Below are 26,448 nucleotides of genomic sequence, written 5' to 3'. Positions count from 1 at the left end.
AATTCTGCTTATGATTCTTGAACGAGTGTTTTTTATAATTACAAGCCTTATTATAGTGACTGATTTGGTCTTCCATTTATCTCAAAGGCATACAAATCATATGAGCTGGCTCCCAGGCTTAGGAGGCAAAGGCTGTAAAGGTTATAAATGGATAAATATCTAAAAATGTGGCCTCAGCAAAACGTGCAAGCTGCATCTTATGCAAGCTCAGGCAAGGTTGTGCTGTGGTGTCAGAATAGAACCAGGTGCCTTTAAACTTCAGAGCATTGTGAAGCATCAGAGGAAATGCAGCTGATGTGAGGTCCTGGAGGCAGGAGCTGGTCACCCCAGGAATTGTGTTGCTCTTTGACATCAAAGAACACTCTTGGGAGCCAGGTTGTATTATTTGCATGTCATTTCATATAAATGGAAGACCAAATCAGTCACTGTATAAAGCTTAATTATAAAAAAAACTCGAGCATGAATCATAAGTGGAATTATTGCCATTGGGCTAACAATCCTTTGCTGTGATGGCAACCACCAAGAACTCTAGTGAACAGCAAATGTACTATTTATTTTGTGTTCTTTGCTGTGTGATGACAATGCTGTAGAATAGAATGTCCATTTTGAATCAAGCGCTCCCAGATCAAGCATAACACATGTTAAGTGGAGAGTATACCCACCTCGTTCTAAGGGCTGAACTTTTTAGGGCCCTGGCTGCCCCTGCCTACCCTATCACCCCTACCCCCACCACCCCCAACCCTGAGGGCAGGATGGAAAGGAAGCATAAAATGCGACACCTGACAGTGGCACTGTACCTATTTGCCTCTGTCCCCCACCCACCCCCATGGATATTTTATCTATAGCAGGGAAGCATTGGGTGGCCTGCCCGCCTGAGGGCCAATTGAGGCCCTTTATTGGCCAATTAATGGTCACCCAAAGGCTTCCTCCTACTGCTGGAATTTTTCTGTGATGGGGGGGCTGGAGTTCACGCCAAGTGTCCCGGCCGCGCAGTAAAAGCTGATGCATCAATAGTAGGGCTGGGGTAGGGGTGCTTCCTGTTTGGGCACCCTGTGCATTATGAAGTACTCACAAAATGATACCCAAATTCAATGCGCCATAATTTCATCAATGCTTTTTTCTCCCACCTGCAGGAAACAAACTGAAAAGCAACGATGCTGCATATTTTGCTGAAACTTTATCTGTAAGTAAAGAGGAAGACTTTCAGTGAAATACACCAAAGTCTACTTCCAACTGAGCTGAAAACTGGCTGGCATTTCTACTGTTTTTATATTAGGCAGCCCAGTTGGGCCAACAGTTGAGTACTTATTTAATTACATTCCCACCATTTCCCTTTATTTGTGTTTCTGATTTGCTTCAACAAACAGGACAGCAGCCAGATGATCTTTTCCTACAGCTCAGCTAATCCTATCCAAAATATAGCTTGGATAGATATTTGTTTTGGGATGGAATTTGAAGGTTGTAGTGATATGACACACATGGTCAAATACTGCGTAGAACATGCTGGTTGTTGAGATGTTGGGGCAACTGTAGATATTGGGTGTAAAGATTAGACTCAGTTCTCTTTGGAGGCCAGAAAAATCTTGATAACCACCATGCTTGGGAAATGAAATGAGTTGTACAGCAGGTTGTGTTCCAAGTGGTGGATGAAATGGTTTCTGCTCTCAAGCCTTTCTCCAAGGATGACTTCAGCAGTCACATCACTGAACCTTTTGGCAAGCTGCACTCCAAACATCCCCCTTTTCATACAAAAAAACAACCTGCATACACTATCATTTGTTGTTGCAAGTCAGGCACATATATGGTCTACGAGGAAAATAATCACATGTACAGAAAACCGGTCATTCTAATCTGACCCACTTTTATTTGGCCCTACACACGCATTACGCACAAACTTTAAAACATCCAGGTTTCTAATAGTATGCATGTGGGTTGTTATTGGCTATTCATCTGATGTCTGCTCATCCCTGGGGTGATGTAGCCTCTGTGGGGGATATTGTTGCCATGGGGAGTGCTGCTGCTGCGGTAATTGTTGTTGCTTATCTGTTGCCTTCATTGGGGAATGATTGACCTTTGGGATTGATGGTCATTCAGTTCCTTGTGTGGTTGGTGAAATCACATCTTCCTTATCAGCTGTCTGCTGTGAAGGAGCAGCTTCTCCCATTCCACATATATGTCTGTGGCTATGACAATATATCCAGTTGTCCATTTTCGCCGTGTATGATTGAGGTGACAACTTCTGTACACGGGTCTCAAATTGCCAAGTGAGCTGACTTTTGTTGAGAAATGTTGAACGTTTGCAAGCTGACCAGCTCTCCAAATCTCAGTTCTAGCAATAACTTGGCAGCTTTATCAAAGTGAAATTTGGCTTTCTGTTTTTCACTTTGATTATGTCGCTCACTCCTGTTGCTACTACTGGCTTCAGTGGCAGTTTAGCTATTGGAAGAGTAGTTTGGGTGCAGCAAGACACTAGTCTCTGGACTGGGCTACTTCCCATGCCTTCAGTCGGTGTGTTTCTCCACTCTAGTATTGCCTTGTACACATCTGTGCTGGATCTAGTCGATTTTTTGATGATCCCTTTGGCAATTTACACCACTGCCTTAGTCTTTCCATTTGACTGGGGATAATGTGGGGATATGCTGAATTTCTGATTTACTTTCAAATCTGCCTTCACCTCCACTGGTGCCAGTATTGGAATATTCAAAGCCATACTGACTTACCCAGTGATCAATGCCAGGTACAAAGTTGCTGACTGAAGTTTTAATTTTTCTCTGCTGTTTCTTATAGCTGCTGGCTCTCTTACAGCTATCAAAATCCACTCAATTTCAGCTGCACACTCCTGACACATGTTCCAAGTAGTGGATGAAATGGCTCCTGCTCTAATGCCTTTATATAACAAGGATGACATCAGAGGTCACATGATTATGGCAAGCCAATGCAAGCCACATTGCACAAAGATGCTTCTCCAAACAGGTTGCATCTGGTCTGATGGGTCATGACCTTTGCAGTATTTGGCTGGCCTAGACTTGTTCTGTTTTTGGTGGATCGGATGTACCTAGGCAATTTTACAGTTTAGCAGGTATGCCAGTGTTGTAGTTACACTGGAATGCTTTGATTTGGCATGATTGGAGGTTGTCCACTGGTTCTAGCTGACAGATTTTCAACATTACAGCTGGAATGTTGTCAGTGCCCATACCCCTTGTTTTGTGCAGTGGCTTCAACTACTTTATGCGACTTGGACATTATCATCTGTAATGGTGGGAACCTCGAAGAGTTTCTAGTTAGGTCACTAGAGTGCAGATCCTTGTGGTAGCAAGCTTCCTTAACTCTTGTTACTGAGTTGCTGTTGCATTGCAGTTACTAAACTAGGTGGAAACATAATAAGCTCATGTATGGTTAATTTGATGGCAGATTCAAAAGAACTTATCTTTAGTTATTTTGCTCAAATTTGCACCTATAGTCTAATTTCAGAATTTCAGAGCTGGATCTCAGTTACAATGAGTTTGGAGACAAAGGAGCAGAGTTCCTGGGACAAATGCTAGGTGAGCCTTAATTCCATAGACGCCGTTTGATTTTTCATTTGGCTTTGTTCTTCTATGCAACATGGATTGTTTCCTGCAGTTAAGAGGGTGAGGGGTTGAATACTTGTTTCTCCAATCAAAAATGCCCAGCAAGAAAGAACATTCTATTCCAGAAAGCCAGGTGATGAAGGATAGAACTGGAGCCGATATTTACACACTTTTAAATATTTATTTACAGAATTACACATTACAAACATACACTTCTGAACTTAACAATCACAATTTTAGTCTGGGTCTATTTAACTCTTATGAGTAGAAGATGTAACTCTTATGAGTTCTGGGTCTATTTATAAGGACTTAAGTGAATCCTCCATTAATGCCTACCACCTGAATACAATGAATATACAATTAACAAGCACACGTCTATTATTTTGCCACTCCTCTCCATGCATAGCACTAGAGACACCAGCAATCACCATTTAATATCTTGTTCAATAGGTCACTCTTCAAGCATGAGCCAAGACAATGAAGAAGCTGTTTGAGTAGGAAAGGCATTGCAGCCCAGCACAATCCTGTCCTCACTGAAGTTTAGAAGAATGAGAGGTGATCTCATTGAAGCATATTACATTTTTAGAGGGCTTGGCAGGGTAGGTGCTGGGATGCTGCTTCCCTTGGCTGAAAAGTCTAGAATTAAGGAAAATAGTCTCAGGATAAGGGGTTGGCCATTTAGGAGAGAGGTGAGAAGAAATTTCTGCACCTGGAGAGTTGTGAATTGTCTGCCCCAAAGGGCTATGGATGTTCAGTCATGCAGTTTATTCAAGACTGATCAGTCATGCAGTTTATTCAAGACTGATCAGTCATGCAGTTTATTCAAGACTGATCAGTCATGCAGTTTATTCAAGACTGATCAGTCATGCAGTTTATTCAAGACTGATCAGTCATGCAGTTTATTCAAGACTGATCAGTCATGCAGTTTATTCAAGACTGATCAGTCATGCAGTTTATTCAAGACTGATCAGTCATGCAGTTTATTCAAGACTGATCAGTCATGCAGTTTATTCAAGACTGATCAGTCATGCAGTTTATTCAAGACTGATCAGTCATGCAGTTTATTCAAGACTGATCAGTCATGCAGTTTATTCAAGACTGATCAGTCATGCAGTTTATTCAAGACTGATCAGTCATGCAGTTTATTCAAGACTGATCAGTCATGCAGTTTATTCAAGACTGATCAGTCATGCAGTTTATTCAAGACTGATCAGTCATGCAGTTTATTCAAGACTGATCAGTCATGCAGTTTATTCAAGACTGATCAGTCATGCAGTTTATTCAAGACTGATCAGTCATGCAGTTTATTCAAGACTGATCAGTCATGCAGTTTATTCAAGACTGATCAGTCATGCAGTTTATTCAAGACTGATCAGTCATGCAGTTTATTCAAGACTGATCAGTCATGCAGTTTATTCAAGACTGATCAGTCATGCAGTTTATTCAAGACTGATCAGTCATGCAGTTTATTCAAGACTGATCAGTCATGCAGTTTATTCAAGACTGATCAGTCATGCAGTTTATTCAAGACTGATCAGTCATGCAGTTTATTCAAGACTGATCAGTCATGCAGTTTATTCAAGACTGATCAGTCATGCAGTTTATTCAAGACTGATCAGTCATGCAGTTTATTCAAGACTGATCAGTCATGCAGTTTATTCAAGACTGATCAGTCATGCAGTTTATTCAAGACTGATCAGTCATGCAGTTTATTCAAGACTGATCAGTCATGCAGTTTATTCAAGACTGATCAGTCATGCAGTTTATTCAAGACTGATCAGTCATGCAGTTTATTCAAGACTGATCAGTCATGCAGTTTATTCAAGACTGATCAGTCATGCAGTTTATTCAAGACTGATCAGTCATGCAGTTTATTCAAGACTGATCAGTCATGCAGTTTATTCAAGACTGATCAGTCATGCAGTTTATTCAAGACTGATCAGTCATGCAGTTTATTCAAGACTGATCAGTCATGCAGTTTATTCAAGACTGATCAGTCATGCAGTTTATTCAAGACTGATCAGTCATGCAGTTTATTCAAGACTGATCAGTCATGCAGTTTATTCAAGACTGATCAGTCATGCAGTTTATTCAAGACTGATCAGTCATGCAGTTTATTCAAGACTGATCAGTCATGCAGTTTATTCAAGACTGATCAGTCATGCAGTTTATTCAAGACTGATCAGTCATGCAGTTTATTCAAGACTGATCAGTCATGCAGTTTATTCAAGACTGATCAGTCATGCAGTTTATTCAAGACTGATCAGTCATGCAGTTTATTCAAGACTGATCAGTCATGCAGTTTATTCAAGACTGATCAGTCATGCAGTTTATTCAAGACTGATCAGTCATGCAGTTTATTCAAGACTGATCAGTCATGCAGTTTATTCAAGACTGATCAGTCATGCAGTTTATTCAAGACTGATCAGTCATGCAGTTTATTCAAGACTGATCAGTCATGCAGTTTATTCAAGACTGATCAGTCATGCAGTTTATTCAAGACTGATCAGTCATGCAGTTTATTCAAGACTGATCAGTCATGCAGTTTATTCAAGACTGATCAGTCATGCAGTTTATTCAAGACTGATCAGTCATGCAGTTTATTCAAGACTGATCAGTCATGCAGTTTATTCAAGACTGATCAGTCATGCAGTTTATTCAAGACTGATCAGTCATGCAGTTTATTCAAGACTGATCAGTCATGCAGTTTATTCAAGACTGATCAGTCATGCAGTTTATTCAAGACTGATCAGTCATGCAGTTTATTCAAGACTGATCAGTCATGCAGTTTATTCAAGACTGATCAGTCATGCAGTTTATTCAAGACTGATCAGTCATGCAGTTTATTCAAGACTGATCAGTCATGCAGTTTATTCAAGACTGATCAGTCATGCAGTTTATTCAAGACTGATCAGTCATGCAGTTTATTCAAGACTGATCAGTCATGCAGTTTATTCAAGACTGATCAGTCATGCAGTTTATTCAAGACTGATCAGTCATGCAGTTTATTCAAGACTGATCAGTCATGCAGTTTATTCAAGACTGATCAGTCATGCAGTTTATTCAAGACTGATCAGTCATGCAGTTTATTCAAGACTGATCAGTCATGCAGTTTATTCAAGACTGATCAGTCATGCAGTTTATTCAAGACTGATCAGTCATGCAGTTTATTCAAGACTGATCAGTCATGCAGTTTATTCAAGACTGATCAGTCATGCAGTTTATTCAAGACTGATCAGTCATGCAGTTTATTCAAGACTGATCAGTCATGCAGTTTATTCAAGACTGATCAGTCATGCAGTTTATTCAAGACTGATCAGTCATGCAGTTTATTCAAGACTGATCAGTCATGCAGTTTATTCAAGACTGATCAGTCATGCAGTTTATTCAAGACTGATCAGTCATGCAGTTTATTCAAGACTGATCAGTCATGCAGTTTATTCAAGACTGATCAGTCATGCAGTTTATTCAAGACTGATCAGTCATGCAGTTTATTCAAGACTGATCAGTCATGCAGTTTATTCAAGACTGATCAGTCATGCAGTTTATTCAAGACTGATCAGTCATGCAGTTTATTCAAGACTGATCAGTCATGCAGTTTATTCAAGACTGATCAGTCATGCAGTTTATTCAAGACTGATCAGTCATGCAGTTTATTCAAGACTGATCAGTCATGCAGTTTATTCAAGACTGATCAGTCATGCAGTTTATTCAAGACTGATCAGTCATGCAGTTTATTCAAGACTGATCAGTCATGCAGTTTATTCAAGACTGATCAGTCATGCAGTTTATTCAAGACTGATCAGTCATGCAGTTTATTCAAGACTGATCAGTCATGCAGTTTATTCAAGACTGATCAGTCATGCAGTTTATTCAAGACTGATCAGTCATGCAGTTTATTCAAGACTGATCAGTCATGCAGTTTATTCAAGACTGATCAGTCATGCAGTTTATTCAAGACTGATCAGTCATGCAGTTTATTCAAGACTGATCAGTCATGCAGTTTATTCAAGACTGATCAGTCATGCAGTTTATTCAAGACTGATCAGTCATGCAGTTTATTCAAGACTGATCAGTCATGCAGTTTATTCAAGACTGATCAGTCATGCAGTTTATTCAAGACTGATCAGTCATGCAGTTTATTCAAGACTGATCAGTCATGCAGTTTATTCAAGACTGATCAGTCATGCAGTTTATTCAAGACTGATCAGTCATGCAGTTTATTCAAGACTGATCAGTCATGCAGTTTATTCAAGACTGATCAGTCATGCAGTTTATTCAAGACTGATCAGTCATGCAGTTTATTCAAGACTGATCAGTCATGCAGTTTATTCAAGACTGATCAGTCATGCAGTTTATTCAAGACTGATCAGTCATGCAGTTTATTCAAGACTGATCAGTCATGCAGTTTATTCAAGACTGATCAGTCATGCAGTTTATTCAAGACTGATCAGTCATGCAGTTTATTCAAGACTGATCAGTCATGCAGTTTATTCAAGACTGATCAGTCATGCAGTTTATTCAAGACTGATCAGTCATGCAGTTTATTCAAGACTGATCAGTCATGCAGTTTATTCAAGACTGATCAGTCATGCAGTTTATTCAAGACTGATCAGTCATGCAGTTTATTCAAGACTGATCAGTCATGCAGTTTATTCAAGACTGATCAGTCATGCAGTTTATTCAAGACTGATCAGTCATGCAGTTTATTCAAGACTGATCAGTCATGCAGTTTATTCAAGACTGATCAGTCATGCAGTTTATTCAAGACTGATCAGTCATGCAGTTTATTCAAGACTGATCAGTCATGCAGTTTATTCAAGACTGATCAGTCATGCAGTTTATTCAAGACTGATCAGTCATGCAGTTTATTCAAGACTGATCAGTCATGCAGTTTATTCAAGACTGATCAGTCATGCAGTTTATTCAAGACTGATCAGTCATGCAGTTTATTCAAGACTGATCAGTCATGCAGTTTATTCAAGACTGATCAGTCATGCAGTTTATTCAAGACTGATCAGTCATGCAGTTTATTCAAGACTGATCAGTCATGCAGTTTATTCAAGACTGATCAGTCATGCAGTTTATTCAAGACTGATCAGTCATGCAGTTTATTCAAGACTGATCAGTCATGCAGTTTATTCAAGACTGATCAGTCATGCAGTTTATTCAAGACTGATCAGTCATGCAGTTTATTCAAGACTGATCAGTCATGCAGTTTATTCAAGACTGATCAGTCATGCAGTTTATTCAAGACTGATCAGTCATGCAGTTTATTCAAGACTGATCAGTCATGCAGTTTATTCAAGACTGATCAGTCATGCAGTTTATTCAAGACTGATCAGTCATGCAGTTTATTCAAGACTGATCAGTCATGCAGTTTATTCAAGACTGATCAGTCATGCAGTTTATTCAAGACTGATCAGTCATGCAGTTTATTCAAGACTGATCAGTCATGCAGTTTATTCAAGACTGATCAGTCATGCAGTTTATTCAAGACTGGTTGATGTAGAAGTTCAGCCATGATCTTATTGAATGACAAGACAGGCTCAAGAGGTTGTATGATCTACTCCTGCTCTCATTTCTTATGTTCTCACCCACACATGTACATTTTCTTGTAGCAGCCTGAGCACTGATAGTGACAGTGGCACTCAGACCACTTTTAAAATTCTTCAGTTTTCTGTCTGAAATCAGGTCCAACCCCCAAAGCCATGACCTCTACAAGGAGGCAGATCCCAAATCTACCCGAGCTGGAACAGGGATCTAACCCTGTGCTGTTGGCATCAATTTGATCTACACCAGCCACCCAGACAACTGCCCCCCCAACCCCCAGGAGAGTCCATGTTGCTGTGGCATCTTCTTGACCATCAAGTCCTGGAGTGGAACTTAAACCCAGAACTTCTGGCTCAGAGGGAAGAAAGCCATCTACTGCACCATTAGACCTCTGCCTAGATCATTTAACCAAGTGCAGAGATCAAGAACTGAACTTCTAAACTTCTGCTGGGCTCAGTACCAACACGTCATTAAACTACTGTGGAGGCCCAGCATGCATGCTTACTGCTTGCATCACCTCCTTACCCCTCTCTGAGAAGAAGTTCACCAGTTATTTTGATAAACATATAACATTCCCACAGAATAACGGTAAAAATAGCCATTCACTAATGGTAGAACTCAAGCAAATACAAGTGAAGGATATAATTTTGCTAATTTCTCCTTTGCTTGAGGGGGCATATGAACAGCACAATTTTGATGAATGCTACGCTCTAGATTTAAGAAAATCTCCACCTGCTCCGCCCCATATGACCCTTTCTCATTAGGTAAAGACAATAAAAGCAGGACCTTTCCGAGGATCTTTCCTTGTTGGCTTTCCAAAATTTTGCTGTGTTAGAATGAGCATTTTGAGCTCAGTAACACCAAAGTACCAATCTTGTAGGTCATCTTTGGTGCTGGCTGAGGTGGTAGGAGCAATGTGAGATGATAGCTTTTTAAAAAATTCAATCACAGGACTTGGGCGTTGCTGGCTAGGGCAGCATTTATTGCCCATCGCTAATTGCCCTTGGGAAGATGGTAGTGAGCTGCCTTCTTGAACCGCTACAGTTCATGTGCTGTAGAAACACCTAGAATGCTGTTAGGGAGGGAGCTCTGGGATTTTGACCCAGTGACAGTGAAGGCACGGCAATATGGTTCCAAGTCAGGATGGTGTGTGACTTGGAGGGGAACTTGTAGGTGGTAGTGTTTCCTGCATTTGCTGCCCTTATCCTTCGAGGTGGTAGAGATTGCAGGTTTGGAAGGTGCTGTCGAAGGAGCCTCGGTGAGTTGTTGCAGTGCACCTTGAGGGTGATATACACTGCTGCCACTGTGCATCGGAGATGGAGGGAGTGAACGTTGAAGGTAGATGGGGTGCCAATCAAGCGGGCTGCTTTGTCCTGGACGGTGTCAAGCTTCTTGAGCATTTTTGGTGCTGCACTCATCCAGGCAAGTGAAGAGTATTCTCTTCACTTGATACTCCTGACTTGTGCCTTGTAGATGGTGGACAGGCTTTGGGAGTCAGGAGGTGAGTTACTCTCCATAGAATTCCAAGTCTCTGACCTGCTCTTGTGGCCACAGTATTTATATGGTTGATCCAGTTTAGTTTCTAGTCAATGGTAACCCCCAGGATGTTGATAGTGAGGGGTTCAGCGATGGTAATGCTATTGAATGTCAAGGGGAGATGGTCATTGCTCGGTAATTGTGTGGCACGAATGTTACTTGCCACTAATCAGCCCAAACCTGAATGTTGTCCAGGTCTTGCTGCATAAGGACATAGACTGCTTCAGTATCTGAGGAGTTGCAAACGGTGCTGAATGTTGTGCAAGCATCCGTGAACATCCCCATTTCTGACCTTATGATGATCATTGATGAAGCTGCTGAAGATGGTTCAACATAGGACACTACCCTTCACAACTCTTGCAGCAATCTCCTGGACTGAGATGATTGGCCTCCAACAACCACAACCATCTTCCTTTGTGCTAGGTATTACTCCAACTAGTGGAGGGTTTACTCCCTGATTCCCATTAACTTCAGTTTTGCTGGGGCACGTTGATGCCAAACTCAGTCAAATGCTGCCTTGGTGTCAAGGACAGTCACTGTCACCTCACTTCTTGAGTTTAGCTCTTTTGTCCATGTTTGGACTGATGCTGTAATGAGGTCAGGAGTTGAGTGACCCTGGCAGAACCCAAACTGAGTGTCAGTGAGTAGGTTATTGCTGAGTAAACTATAGAGGATACAAGTAACAACCCAGAAATAGCTGCAAGTCAGAAAATGGAGTGGAGGGAGGAACTCAGGAAAATTACAATCGCCAGGGAAGTGATTCTTAGCAAATTATTGGAGCTGTGGGCTGAAAAATGCCCGGGTCCTGATGAACTCCATCCCAGGGTCTTAAAAGAAATGGCTAGTGAGATAGTTGATGTGTTGGTTTAATTTTCCAAAATTCCCTGGATTTGGGGAAGGTGCCATTAGATTGGAAAATTACAACTGTAACTCCTTTATTCAAAATGGGAGGGGCACAGAAAGCAGGAAACTACAGGTCAGTTAGCTTAACATCTGTCATAGGGAAAATGTTGGAAGTTATTATGGCAGAGCACTTAGAAACGTTCAAGGCAATCAGGCAGAGTCAACTTGGTTTTGTGAAAAGGAAATCATGTTTAACCAATTTATTGGAGTTCTTTGAAGGAGTTGCATGTGCTGTGGATAAAGGGGAACTAGTGGATGTGCTGTATTTAGATTTCCAGAAGGCATTTGATAAGGTGCCATATCAAAGGTCATTGTGGAAAATAAAAGCCCATGGTGTAGGGGATAATATACTGGCATGGATAGAAGATTGGCTAGCTAACAGGAAACAGGGTAGCCATAAATGGGTCCTTTTCTGTTTGGTGTGATGTAACTAGTGGTGTGCCACAGGGATCAGTGCTGGGGTCTTAACTTTTTACAATTTATGTTCATGACTTGGATGAAGGGACAGAAGGTAGGGTTGCTAAATTTGCTGATAATACAAAGACATGCAGGCAAGTAAGTTGTGAAGTGGACATGAGGCTACAAGGGGACATTGATAGGTTAAGTGAGTGGGCAAAGATCTGGCAAATGGAGTATAATGTGGCCAAACGTGAAACTGTCCATTTTGGCAGGAAGAATAAAAAAGAAGCATATTATCTAAATGGTGAGAGATTGCAGAGCTCTGAGCTTTTGAGGGATTTGGGTGTCCACTGTTTGAAAATAAGGGGTCACCCATTTAAAACAGAGATGAGAAGAATTATTTCCTGAGGGTAGTGAGTCTTTGGAACTCCCTTCCTCAAAAGGCAGTGGAAGCAGATCCTTTGAATATTTTCAAGGCAGACATAGGTAAATTCTTGATAAACACGGGGGTGAAAGAATATTGAGGGGTCGGCAGGAGGTTACAGTCAGATCAACCATGATCTTATTGAATCGTGGAGCAGTCTCCTAATTTGGTATGTTCAGTATGAGTAAGTGCCACTTGAGACCTTAAGAGTACATGGGAGTATAGTGCACTATTAAAATATATTAAGTGGGCTGCTTCATGTAGAGTATTGGTACCAGTGATGACACTTCTTTATCACAATGGATTTCATACTGAGTAGACTTGTCAATGTGCCTATGTCTAAATATTACTTTTAATTTTATTTTATTACTGCAGTTGCAATTTAAATAGTGTTCTATCTACTTAAAGTTATCTTCTTTTTCTTTGCTTGAAGCAACCAATGACAGTTTGGAAATATTGAACCTGCGATGGAACCAGATCCAAATGGAGGGTGCAGTGGCTTTGAGTGCAGGATTACGGGTGAGAGCATACGCTTGAAGCCAATGTTTACTTTTCTCTTCTCCTGAAGGCAGTGCCTCATGTTGGGGTACAGTTTCACTGCTATAGGCAGGCCTCCAGTGGCCTATAATGGCCAGACATGTGTCCAGACATCAAGGAGGTGATATGAGCCTGATATGTTGTACAAGAAACTCATGGGATTGGGAGAAACAATTGTTTCACACCCCACCTAATATTATGCACTATTGACCTCGATGGCAAGTCAAATCAGTTAGGGTAGGAAAACTAGCATTGCACTGAATCTCATCAGGTGTGAATGTGCTGCCTGAAAGAGTAGTGGAATCAGGTTCAGACATAACTTTCAAAAGGGAATTGGATACATAATTGAAAAGGAAAGACTTTCAGGGATATGGGAAAAGAGTGAGGGCTAATAGGACTAATTGAATAGTTCTTTCATAGAGTCAGCACAGGCATAATGGGCCAAATGGTATCTTTCCGTGTTGTAAGATTGTATGATTCAATGTATGAACGTGAAAAGAAAACTAAAGGGTCTTTTTCAATAGAATGGTTCACTGTGCTAGATCCTAGAATGTTGTTTTGCCTTCTTTCATTGAACAGAAAGGGAAAATACAGTCTTCCAGCTCCACCTATACTTCTCAGCTTCATGGGCAATAAATTGTGGCACAAAGACTCAGGGGAAAGCAACTCTGCTGGTGATGGTAGCTGAGGGTAGTTTTTGGCTGTATTTATAGCCTCACTGGAACACTGGATCAGCATAGTAATTTTCATTGCACATTCATTGTCACAGACCTACTAAATATAGTCTGTCATTTTCATAGTCAGTGTGTCTTCTTTCTTTAGATAAATATCACCCTGAAGGTCCTCGATGTTTCCTATAACGGCTTTGGAAACGAAGGAGTGCTTGCCATGGGAGAGACTTTGAAATTCAATAACACCCTGCTCGAACTCAGACTTGACACCAACCACATCAACAACGAGGGGGTCATCATGTTGTGTAAAGGGCTGGACATCAATGACAATGTTAAGATCTTGTGTGTATGTTTTACTTTCAGTAAGGTGGCTGCAAGTTGGTAAGGTCAAATACAACAGAACAACAACTTGCATTTATATAGAACCTTTAACATAGTTGAGTGTCCCATGGTACTTCACAGGAGACATTATTAGATTTGACACCAAGACATGTAAGGTGACTAAAACCTGATCAAAGGTCATTTTTAAGGAGTGCCTTAAAAGGAGAATGGAGAGGTAATGGGGTCAGAGGGGATTAGAGAGGGAATTTTAGTGTTTAGGACCTTGGCCACCAGTAGAGGGGATAAGACTGTCAGCAGGAAACAGAAATCGTGAACATCTCCTGCTCCAAAAGAAATGTAAGCAGATGACTGGGTGGCTTGGGGAGTCACCACTCTGGCCTTTCAACTTTAGGCTTCTGAATTCAAATCTTGCTTAGGCTGATGCTATGAAAGCCCCTCTCACTGGTTCTAGGATCTGCCATTAATTGAGTTTGGAGTAGTCCCACTCCAGCTGTTGACAACGTGAGTTCGTTGCGGATAATTTAGCACTAATTTATAAATCTCACTGAGGTGGCAGGAAGTTATGCTCTGGTTGTACATATACTTGGTCAAACCCCATTTGCAGGACTGAGTTCTGTTTTGAGCACCATACCTCAGTAAAGATAGATTGACTTTGGAGAGGGTTCAGCACAGATTCATTAGAATCATGCTGGGGCTTAAAATGATTAAATTATGAGGACAGGTTACATCGAGTTAACTTGAATTCCCTTGAACATCAAGGTATTTAAACTATTTAAGGGTTTTGATAGGATAGATATGGAGAAAACTATTTGCTGTGCAGGGGTAATCAAAGACACTGGGAAAAATTGGATTGGCTCCAAAAATAGCACAGGGTTCATGAAATATGCGATTAAGCAGTGCCTGCTTGTTTCGATCCAGACAGCACGCAAACTTTGTTCTGCCTGCTTATTTACAAGATTGTAGCATGCAGCCAGTGATAAATATGCCTGCACATTGTAATGGGGTGATGCAAAGTTGTGAGAGGCTAGTATGAGTTAAAGCTAACCTGCACTACTTGAAGTCAGCCTGCAGCTCTTAGAGGGAAGGTGCACTTTCATTGCAGTAGATCATGGAAATGAGTTTGAGCTGGGAAAAACACAACAGGACAACAGGGCGCTACAAAGCTCTCCAATGCAGGACTGGAGGCCTTGATGCAGGAGGTGAACAAGTGAAGAGAAGTCCTCTGTGCACAGGGAAGCAGGAGCAGCTTTAGTCAGGCACTGGGAAGTCAGTGAGAGCAGATAGCCATTGTGCTCAATGCCAGCAGTGTAGCCCAAGGATTTGGATGCAGGGCAAAAAGAAGTTTAATGATCTCATGCAAGTGATCAAGGTCAGTGAACTCATCTTCAAATACCATAACCTTACAAATGAACCACCAGCCTCACACACTGCTCAATAGCTATCACCTGCCCCTTCACTCATTGGCTAACAGTCTTGATTAACCAAACTCACTTCACATTCATAGGTTCATTTCACCTTACACTTCGTAATGCTACAAGACTCACACCAACATCTCACAGCTTGCACACACTGCCAGCTATTCAGCCATGATAGGCACATCATCCAAATGCATTGCGCCACACTCACTGACACACTTTGCTCTCTCTTGCAAGACAAGTTGTGGCACAAATGCAGACAGTAGCAGCTAAACAGTGGGGGACAGGCACAGATGCATATCCTCACCCCGATGGAGGAGACTGTGATCGTTGTCACTGGAGCTCTCATGACTGAGACCGTAGGCAGTGATGGGGCTGAAAGCATTGAATATGATGATATGATCAGACTTAATTGGGGAGGCGGTGGCATATTGCCACTGGACTAGTACTCCAGAGACCCATGGTAATGCTCTGGGGACCTGGGTTCAAATTCTAGCACGGCAGAGGTGAAATTTGAATTCAATAAAAATCTGGAATTTTCAGTCTAATATAACCAAGAAACCATTGCCGATTGCTGCAAAAAAAACCCATTTGGTTCACTAATGTCTTTTAGGGAAGGAAATCTACCGTCCTTACCTGGTGTGGCCTACATGTAATTCCAGACCCACAGCAATGTGGTTTACTCTTAAAAATGCCCTCTAAATGAGGGCAATTAGGGATGAGCAATAAATGTTGGCCTTGCCAGCAATGCCCATATCCCATGAACTTCTCCCTCATTCCACCATCTCTTCTGATTTACACAGTGCAGATGGATTAAAGGTGCCTTCCTCCCCTTTCCTCACTGCAACCCTATCCTGGTGCCTTTCTCCTATCAGATATCCAGGAACTGCAACTTGACCAGGCAGTGGTGAAGGAACAAGAAATAGAAGAGGAAGTGGAGACTGATGATGAAGAAACACTCACTCCTTCTCATGCCCACAGCCGCCAGATACCTACATTACACATAATTTAAAGAGTAAAGGCAGGATCTGCACATGGTGAGACAATGGGCACAAGTGGTCATCATCAACCTGAAACGTTAACCCTGTTTCTCTCCACAGTTGCTGCCAAACTGGCTAAGTATTTCCAGTTTCTTCCATTTTTAGTATAAACACAGGTATGGACTAGTTGGGCCAAAAAGCCTGTTTCTGTGCCATAAATCTGATGTACGTGTTTCCACGTATGGAAGATGTGGCCAGTTCCAAGAAAACATTTGTGTGCTTGAGGAGCTTCGGCCCATAGTCATTGAACAGGAGGCTGAGCTACAGTCACTGCAATATATCAGGAAGAGGTAAAGTTACCTGGATACTTTGAACCAAAAAGCAGTAACATCCCTTAGGATTGGGTCTTCTGATTTGGTCAGTGGTGAGGGACAGGAGAGTGTGACAGTGAGGCAGGTAAGGGAACCCAGAAAGCAAGAGTGCAGGAGCCTCAACCTTTGTAATTGTCCAACAGGTTTTGAGGCTCTTTCAGCTTGTTTGGATGAGAGTGGGAGAGCTGCAGGGTGTTTGAGCTAAATGACCAGGCACTGTGGTACAGGAAGCCGTTCAAGCATGGAGAGTAAATAGGAATGTAGTGATAGCAGAAGATAATATAGTCAGGAGGATAGACACAGTTCTCTGCAGCTGAGAGCGAGAGTCCAAATGGCTGTGTTCCCTGCCCGATGCCGGAGTTTGGGCCATCTGCTCTGGGCTGAAGAAGAGCTTGCAGTGAGAGAGGGAGGATCCAGTTGTCAAGATCTACATAGGTACCGATGACATAGCTGGACTAGGAAAGAGGTTCTGCTGAGGGAGAATGAGCAAGTAGTAAATTAAAAAGCAGAACCTCAAGGGTTCTATATTATTACCCGAGCCACGAGCAAATTGGTGGAGGGTAAACATGATTAATGTGGCTTAAAGATTGGTGTGGCAGAAATAGATTTCGATTTATGGGGCACTGGCACCAGTACTGGGGAAAGCGGGTGTTGTACAGGTGGGACTGTCTATACCTGATGAACCGTGCTGGGATCAGTGTTCTTGCGAATCAAAAAACTACGGTGGCAGAGAGGGCTTTAAACAAAATAGTGGGGGGAAGGGATCACGTGAGAGGAACTATAGGGAATAAAGGGAAACAACAAAATAATACAGCAGGGCAGCAATTTGGGTAATGATTACCAGAGAGTGACAGGAAGGGATAGAACATACAGTTATAGCACTGCACCAGCAGATAAGGCAGAAGATTGCAAAAATGGGAAAAAAAAGTTTGAAACCCTGTATCTGAATGTACACAGCATTTGTAACAAAATGGATGATTTGTTAGCACAGATAGCGATAAATATGTGTGACCTGATAGGCAATAAAGAAACATGGACTTTGAGGAAATGGAACTCCTTGCGGTTGCAGTACATGTCTGAATTTACATGCAGTGCCAGCAAAACAACCTATGTGTGTGTCACCAATGGCACCTTGTGCCAAAAGGAAGACCTCTATCCTGATGAAGCCATGTGTATGCTCTGCCTGCTTCTCTCTGGAAAGGGAAAATGTAATGAATACCCTCTTTGCCTCCAAGATGTCAATGAGCTCCCTTATACAATAGTGTATGGCAAACGACGAGAAATTGGAAATGTTGGCTGCTGCAGTTTGGAAGGAGTCCACTGGGAATAGGTTCTTAGCCATTGTCACCTCTACAGCCACTGGCAATGCTGTCCTTGCTCTGCTCTGAGGCTACATGTCTGCCTACAAAATCTAGCAAATTTCAGTGAGTTCCTTCTCCAAGAAACACATTATTCTTGGCTTAGGTTGAAGTAGAAGAATTGCTCCATGAAGACCGTGAGTATATGGCCTACTGTTGAGAGTCCATCTCCCACCTCTCTATTCTAGCAACTTGTCCTCTCTGCTCATTCTCCTTGTCATGCTGCAGGCTGAGGGTGAATTAGAAACTACAGCATTCATGACTGGAACAGACAATCTGAGCAGAACCCTCAAAGTGAGAACCTAGATCACAGATGTCACACTATTCTCTGTAAACTTTACCAACTTCATTCTCCAAGAACTTCAATTAACTCAATAACAGCCAATAAAAAATATTTGGCAACTCACCTGAATGTTACTGATGTTAAATAGTGCTGGTGGGGGCTCCTTCCTGTTGCTAAACCCATGTTCAGATTTACAAGGTTAAGAGAGGGTGTTAGCTAGAACATTGAAGGTGAAAATAGTAAATAGAAAATGCAATTTTTTTTTTTTTTACAAGAATGGCATTAGATCTGAGAGGAAATGCAATAAAAGATCTCTTTCCTCTTAAAAAAAAACTAAGAGATGATCTGATCGCAGTCTTTAAAATTGTGAAGGGATTTGATAGGGCAAACGTAGAGATGTTTGCACTTGTGGGGAAGTCCAAAACTCAGGGCCATTTGGCTACCATCTGATTAATCTTACTTTCCTACTTCAGCTGTCCGACAATCCTATAACAGTGGATGGTGCCTTTCGTCTTTTAGAGGTTGTGCGGAAGAATGAAAAATCAAACTTGGAAAAGATCAGCATCAAAGTAAGTCCCATCCTTTGTTTACATGACTTTGGACAGTATTGAATGGATAACAGTTGGAATACCCAAACAAGTATGAAATACAGCTCACATACTGAGGTGGTAGGTATTTTCCTATTTCTGTCTGTCACTTTGGAATAAAACAAAAACAGAATTACCTGGAAAAACTCAGCAGGTCTGGCAACATTGGCGGAGAAGAAAAGAGTTGACGTTTCGAGTCCTCATGACCCTTCAAAAGAACTGGGTGAATCCAAGGAGAGGGGTGAAGTTTAAGGTGGGGCGGTGGTTGGGTGGGGGGAGAGAAGTGGAGGGGGGTGGTGTGGTTGTAGGGACAAGCAAGCCGTGATAGGAACAGATAATCAATGGAGTGCCTGGACACAGCGAATACAGGAAAATCAGGCAGTGGAGTGGTGCACACCGTAAGGGAGCCTGACGTTCAGTGGAAGTTAGAAGGATGTGGTAAGAATATATAATGTGAATGTAGGCTACAGGAAACAAAAAAGAGTGATTGGCAATGGTGCAATGTGTGACAGAAATAAGGAAAAGCAAATCAATCAATTAGATCAGGGAGTGTATAGTGAGAAGGATTGAACATCAATCCCAGGATTGAGGAAATAACTAGTCCAAATCCAGTACCGGTGCAGCTACATCTGGAGTACTGAGTACAATTCTGCTCACAAGCAAGGACATCCAAACATTTCACACAGTGCAGAAAACGGAAACCCAACTGGTTACCCCGCATAATAAATAATAGGGCAATTCTGGAAATGCTCATGCAAATCAGGCAGTGTCTGTGGAGAAACAGATATAATGTTTCCGATGAATGACCTTTTGTATTCCTAGCTAAAGTTATCTGAGGTCTGAAGAGAGTCAACACATTCAGGAATCCCTCAGAGTAGTGTCCTAGGTCCAACTGTCTTCAGCTGCTTCATCAATGTTCTTCCTTCCATCATAAGGTCAGAAGTGGGGATGTTCGCTGATGATTGCATAATGTTCAGCAACATTTGCGACTCCACAGATACTGAAGCAGTCTATGTCTAAGTGCAGCAAAACCTCGACAATATCCTTGGGCTGACAAGTGGCAAGTACCATTCATACCACACAAGTGCCAGGCAATGACCATCTCCAACAACAGAGCATCTAACCATCGCCCCTTGACATTCAATGGCATTACCATCGCTGAATCCCCCATTATCGACATCCTGGGGGTTACCATTGACCAGAAACTGAACTGGATTAGCCATATGAATACTGTGGCTACAAAAGCAGATTGGAGGCTAGGAATTCTGTGGTGAGTAAGTCACCTCCTGATTCCCCAAAGCCTGTCCACTATCTACAAGGCACAAGTCAGGAGTGTGATGGAATACTCTCCACTTGCCTGGATGAATGCAGCTCCAACAACACTCAAGAAGCTTGACACCATCCAGGACAACGCAACCCCATTGATTGACACCCCTCCCATAAACATTCACTTCCTCCACCACCAACGCACAGAGGCAGCAGTGTGTACCACTTACAAGACGCATTGCAGAAACTCACCAAGGCTCCTTAGGCAGCACCTTCCAAACCCTGAACCCCTACCATCTAGATGGGAACACCACCACCTGGAAGTTCCCCTCTAAGACACTCAGCATGCTGACTTGGAACTGTCTTGCCATTCCTTCAATGTTGTTGGGTTAAAATCCTGGACCACTCTCCCTAACAGCACTGTGGGCATACCTACAGCACAGGGACTGCAGCGGTTCAGGAAGGCAGCTCATCAGTACCTTCTCAAGGGCAATTAGGGATGGACAATAAATGCTGACCTAGCCACATCCCAGAAATATTTTTTTTAAAACAAAGAGGAAGAAACAACATAGCGCTAGGCTTTTGGAGGTATTTGTGGTGAGTGAGTTACAGAAACATTCTGCTCTCTGATTTTGTTGCTCGCAGAATGTACTGGTAAATGAAAACTTCATGGAGTTACTGAAGAGCATTACTCATGATCATCCACAGTTTCAGATTGAAACTAAAGGACTTGGAGGATCCATTGTTGGGAACCGACCACGTCGACTTGATCCAATGAAAATGATACAGGTAAGAAGAATGTAGATTCTTGCTTAGGTACATCCTGTGAATGTAGTCCTATTGAGCTAACAAAAATCTTGCACATATATATATATATATATTTCAACTTTCTTAGCCTCATGATGTGCCAAAGTGCATCACAACACAAGTTACTTTTGGAGTGTGCTTACTGTTGGTTCGTAGGCAAACATGGGAGCCAATTTGTGCCCAATAAACTGCAGTGAGCAATTAATCTGTTTTGGTAGTGTTGGTAGAGGAATTTGCCACATTTCTTCAAAACAAAGTGTCACTGGATCTTTAACATCCACTGAAATAGACAGGGCATTAATTTAATGTCTCACCTGAAGGATGATACCTCCAACCATGTAGCATTCCCTCAGTACTGCCTGGAGTGTCAGTGTAGATGATGTGCTCGAGTTGTGGAGTGGGGCTTGAACTGACAATCTTCTAAGTCATGAGCGTCTTATCACTGAGCCAACCTGACATTTTAGGTGGTGTGAATGAACTCTTTGGCCAGGATTGTCTTTGCCAGCTGACATCGGGTATGTTTTGCAGTGTGTGCAAACAATATGACGCGATCGGTTTCATGACGGTGTGAAAGCAGTTTGTAATCATCTGCTCAGCCCGCCGATAGTGGGCCACATTTATCACCATCAGACGTCGGAACCTCATTGTAATGCATCAGCATATCATTACTAGGCCAGCTCACTGGAGTCATCCTTCCCCTTCCCTCGCTGGATTGTCCATCCACGTCAGCGGGAAAACGCGCCCATGAGTTTCACAAATGCATATATAAGGCACGTACTTGGCAGGCCGCACTTCACTCTAGAATTCAAGGTTTGTTTGCCTACCTTGCTTCGGTCAGCACTCTCAGTCATCAGTATCAGGCTTCACAGAAGGCACCACATCATTTTTACGGGGGCTCACAGGCCTACCAGATCAGCCATATGTGGGTGGCTTTTCAATGGCTACAGAGTTAGGGCTTCCTTGGTGAAGGGGGAAAAGTGGCCTCATGTAAGGGAAGAGGCTGCAGGACAAGAGCTGTACTGTAGAAGGAGGGTATCTCAGGGTTTGTGTGGGGACATTGGGTTGATCTGTGCAAATGGCCTCAAGTTGGTGAGAGCTGAGGAGGCAGTCTCCAGAGGAGATGAGGCCAGATGGACACTTGAGGGAATGTGTGTGAGAATGGATGGTGATGTCCCTTAAGCTGGCAGTGAGTGAGATGCCAGTGAATGTTTGATGAGCTTGAGTGTGTGAGTTTAGAGTGATGAGATGGTTCCCATACCCTGGTGGCACGGATGAGATCATTCATCCTCTATCTGCATTCGATAGCCAACCTCTTCTGTGCAGCATTGGCACTGATCACCACTGCCACTGCCTACCAACCAGAGTTGTAATGTTGCTGCCCCTCTTGCAGCCAGAGTGGGGTAGAGGACATCAAAGCAGGCCTCCACGGAAACCAAAAGGTGCTCCCCCAATCTCATGCACTCAAACTTTATTTACTAACATCCTGTGTGGGATATTATCAAAAGCCTTCTGAAAATCCAAATAGACCACATCCACTGGTTCTTCCTTATCTATGTTACAAGTAACACCTTCAAAAAACTCCAACAAATTTATCAAACGTGATTTTACATTCATAAATCCATGTTGACCCTGCCAATTTTAGCATTCTTTTCTAAATGTCCAGTTATCACATCCTTTATAATAGATTCTAACTTCCCTATACTGAATTCAAACTAACAAGTCTGTAGTTCTCCATTCTCCCAGTTTCTTCCTTCTTAAATAGTGGGATTATACTTACTACTTTTCAGTCCCAGGAACCTTTCCAAAATCTATAGAATTTTGAAAGATAATCATCAATGCATCCACTTTCTTTCTCTAACCACCACATTCAACACTCTGGGATGAAGCTCATCTGGTCCAGGGGATTCATCAACCTTTAAGTACTACTTCTTTACTAATACTAATTCCTTTTAGTTCCTCAGTTTCACAAATCTCTTGGTTGTCTAGTATTTCTGGAATATTTTCTGTATCTTCTTCCATGAAGACAGACGCAAAATTACTGTTTAATTTCTCTGCCATTTCCGTTTTCTACTATAAATGCTTCTGTCCCCACCTGTAATGGGCCCACATTTGTCCTATCTAATCTTTTCCATATCACGTACCTAAAGAAGCTCTTACAGTTGCCTTTATGTTGCTTGCTAGTTTGCATTCATACCCTCTTTTCCCAGTCTTAATCAGTTTCTTGGTCCTCTTTTGCTGGGTTCTAAATTTCTCCCAATCCTCAGGCTAACCACTTCTTTGAGCATCTTTGTAAGTCGCTTCCTTTGATTTAACGCAATCTTTGACTTCCTTCATTAACCGCAGTTGATTTACCTTTCCCTTTGGGTGTTTGTACCTTGGAGGATTGTATATCTGTTGTAAATCGTATAGTATTTCTTTAAAGGGTTATCAAATACAAGTCAGATACTCAGTCACATAAGGACATACTCAGGCAGATAACCAAAAGGTAGGTAACCTAAAGGAGGAGAGGCAGAGAGGGGCATGGACACAAACGGTGGGATAATGGAAAGCAGGGAATCTCAAGAGGCCAGAATTGGAGGAGCTCAGAGATCTAAAAACTTGCAGGACTGGAGGAAGTTCCAGAGATAGGGAGAGGCAAGGCCATGGAACAATTTGAAAATAAAGAATTTTTAAATTGAGACATTGCTGGATAACACTGGACATAAAAGCTAATTGTTGTCGTCACATTCATAACCACAGAGACTGCAATGTGGACAATGGTTGTGGCTGCAGGTTTTCATGGAGTAGGTGGTAGGAATGCCCTCTTTGGTGATGGGGACTTCTCCTTTACACATCCCTGCGACTCAGTTATTGCCCACAATGAGTACATAATTAAACACAATTAATGTACAATTAATGGTAGGGAGTGTCTTATAAAAGAGAGAGATACAGACATGAAGGAACAAATTTGCCCATCCCTAATTGTCCTTGAGAAGGTGCTGGTGAGCCAACCACAGTGAGGTTAGAGAGAGAGTACTAGGGTCTTGACCCAGTCTTGACCAGAAGGAATGGTGATATAGTTCCAAGTCTGTGGGTTTACCTACACCAGGTGGAAAGCAGCAGTTCAGGAAAGTGCGCTCACAAGCACTTTCTCGAGGACAATAAGGCTAGGCAACAAATGCTGATCGTGCCAGCAACACTCACATCTCATGAAAGAATAAAAATAGTCAGGATGGTGTATGACTTGGGAAACCTACAGGTGGGGTGGTGTTCCCATGCCTCTACTACCCTTGTCCTCTACGTGGTAGAGGTTACAGGTTTGGAAGGTAACCTGCATTAGAAGCCTTAGTGAGCTCTTGGACCCATTACTGTAGCCATAGAATCACACAGCTCAGAAGGAGATCAACTCATCAGGCCTGTGCCAGAAAACTGAATTCCATTCTCAAACTACCATGGTGAGATTAGAACTCACATTCTCTAGACTATTCATTCAATTAATGGCCAGAGGGTGGGCTCTCTAGGCAATTAAGCCAACCAGCTTGAAAGCAGCAGCAGGATGCCATGGCAGGTAAATGAGGGACAGGCCACCCAAAATGGGTGTGCTCTCTCTACAATTTTTCTGAAGTTAAAGTTAAAAAATAGATTCAGCAGCCGGGCCAACACTGTGGGGCGGGGAGGATGGCTGCTGCAGCTGCACCCAGGAAGGTAGGGAGGGCCTCCAAGTCTGCTTGGAGTGCTGCCCCACCTACCCCTCATGCCCCCACCCCAACCACTCAACAGGCTGCAGCCGGAAGGCTACCTCTAGGCAGCTTAACTGTCCCCCACCATGTGCAGAGACCTGGAGACCACCAAATATAACTTGTGGGACTGAATTGAAATCAAGCCTCACAATGAAGGGATGGAAATTTAATTTGGTTCTAAGAGTGCTTTCTGAAGTTATCTCATGGAGTCTAAGGGTACACACTGCAAAACTGCCCCTGACTGAACTGTTATTGGGACAGAGCAAGGGAGCTTTACGGTGCATGTGGCTGTCCTACATCTGACTTGGCATTGCTTAATTGCTGACAATGAAAATAAGTGCTCCACCACCCAATATTATCGTCCCTCACCTTGAGTGAAGAGCAGCCAGTGTGTTGAATCCTTCAAGAAAGGAGGAAAGGAAAAGAAATAAGTATTAAATAAATATTTTAACATCGTCCTTGACTACTGTGCAATTGTTTTCAAACAGGATTACCTTGACAAGTGCAAACTCCGGCTCTCTGATTTCTTCCGAAACATGGACAAAGATGGAAATATGAGTGTGTCTGTCTCTGACTTCAGGAAAGCTTTACAGGTTTGAGATTCTTACATAAATGCACTTCTGAAAATGTACACATCCTAACAACAAAAAAATACTGCATTGAAAGTTAAGATTCGGAAAGCCAGCACTGTGGAATTCTAGGTGTGGGAATTTTAGTCTTGAGTAATATACTGTGGTGCTGATACATAAATTATAAGCACAACTAAAAGCAGCAACCTTAGGCAGTTCAGGGGCGATATCAGGAAGCACTTCTTCAACACAAAAGGTAGAGGGAATCTGGGACTCTTTCTCTTAAAAGCTGTCGAGGTTGGGTGGGATCAATTGAAAGATTCAAAGATTTTTGTCAGGCAAGAGTATTGAGGATTACAGAGCCAAAGTGGGTAAATGGAGTTATGATATAGATCAGCCATGACATAAATGAATTGCGGGGTGGACCCAAAGGTTTACTCATCTTTTTTAATGTACATTCATTCACAGGATGTGGGCATTGCTGGCATTTTGTCCATCCCTAATTGCCTTTGAGAAGCTGGTTGTGTCTGTCTTCTTGACTTACCTTGTCCATGTGGTGTTGGTGTATTTCCAAGTCAGGATGATATGTGTGGTTTGGAGAGGAAATTGCAGGTGGTGGTGTTCCCATGCACCTGCTGTCCTTGAATTTCTGGACGGTAGAGGTCATGGGTTTGGCAGGTGCTGTCAAAGCTTTGGCAAGTTGCTGCTGTGTATCTTATAGATAGTACACATTGCGGCAGACATGCTGCCCCTGTGATGGAGTGAATGTTTAAGCTGGTGGATAGGATGTCGATCATGCGGGCTGCTTTTCTCCTTTTGTCCTCTTACCTGGCCTCTGAAATGGACTAGTTTTGGATGGTGTCGAGCTTCTTGAGTGTTGTTGGATTGCCCCCTCTAGGCATTCCAAAGCAACAGGAAATTATATCAAGTTTGTTTTCGTTTTTCCCCTGCCTACTTCACTGTAAATCTCAGTACCACCAACACCCCAACCAAAGCCTCATTATAATCCCTATCCAATTTGTGCCTCAGAAATGAGTCAAATAGACCCAATGGAAGTAAATTTGCCTTTGGGCCTCATCTATATAATTACACTGAGCTACCTCTTTACATGGGAGGGCTGGAAGGAACTTGGTGCGAGTTAGGATAGGGCTGCAGAATT

General features: G+C 42.3%; 1 protein-coding gene across 1 annotated transcript in view; it reads left to right on the top strand.

Moving 5' to 3' along the window:
• LOC121292378 (leucine-rich repeat-containing protein 74A) overlaps positions 1-26,448 on the top strand; it is a 56,267-nt gene that overhangs the window by 23,484 nt on the left and 6,335 nt on the right. The window contains exons 8-14 of the mRNA XM_041214227.1: positions 1,134-1,183; positions 3,461-3,542; positions 12,818-12,903; positions 13,744-13,938; positions 18,815-18,910; positions 20,840-20,983; positions 25,209-25,313. Of these exons, the coding sequence (XP_041070161.1) occupies positions 1,134-1,183; positions 3,461-3,542; positions 12,818-12,903; positions 13,744-13,938; positions 18,815-18,910; positions 20,840-20,983; positions 25,209-25,313 (758 nt within the window). The remainder of the gene's footprint in view (positions 1-1,133; positions 1,184-3,460; positions 3,543-12,817; positions 12,904-13,743; positions 13,939-18,814; positions 18,911-20,839; positions 20,984-25,208; positions 25,314-26,448) is intronic.

The sequence above is a fragment of the Carcharodon carcharias genome, chromosome 20 (genome assembly GCF_017639515.1).
Source record: "Carcharodon carcharias isolate sCarCar2 chromosome 20, sCarCar2.pri, whole genome shotgun sequence".
In the NCBI taxonomy this organism is placed as follows: Eukaryota; Metazoa; Chordata; class Chondrichthyes; order Lamniformes; family Lamnidae; genus Carcharodon; species Carcharodon carcharias.
Note: the sequence above shows the minus strand (reverse complement) of the source record. Positions and strands in the feature narration are given on the sequence as shown.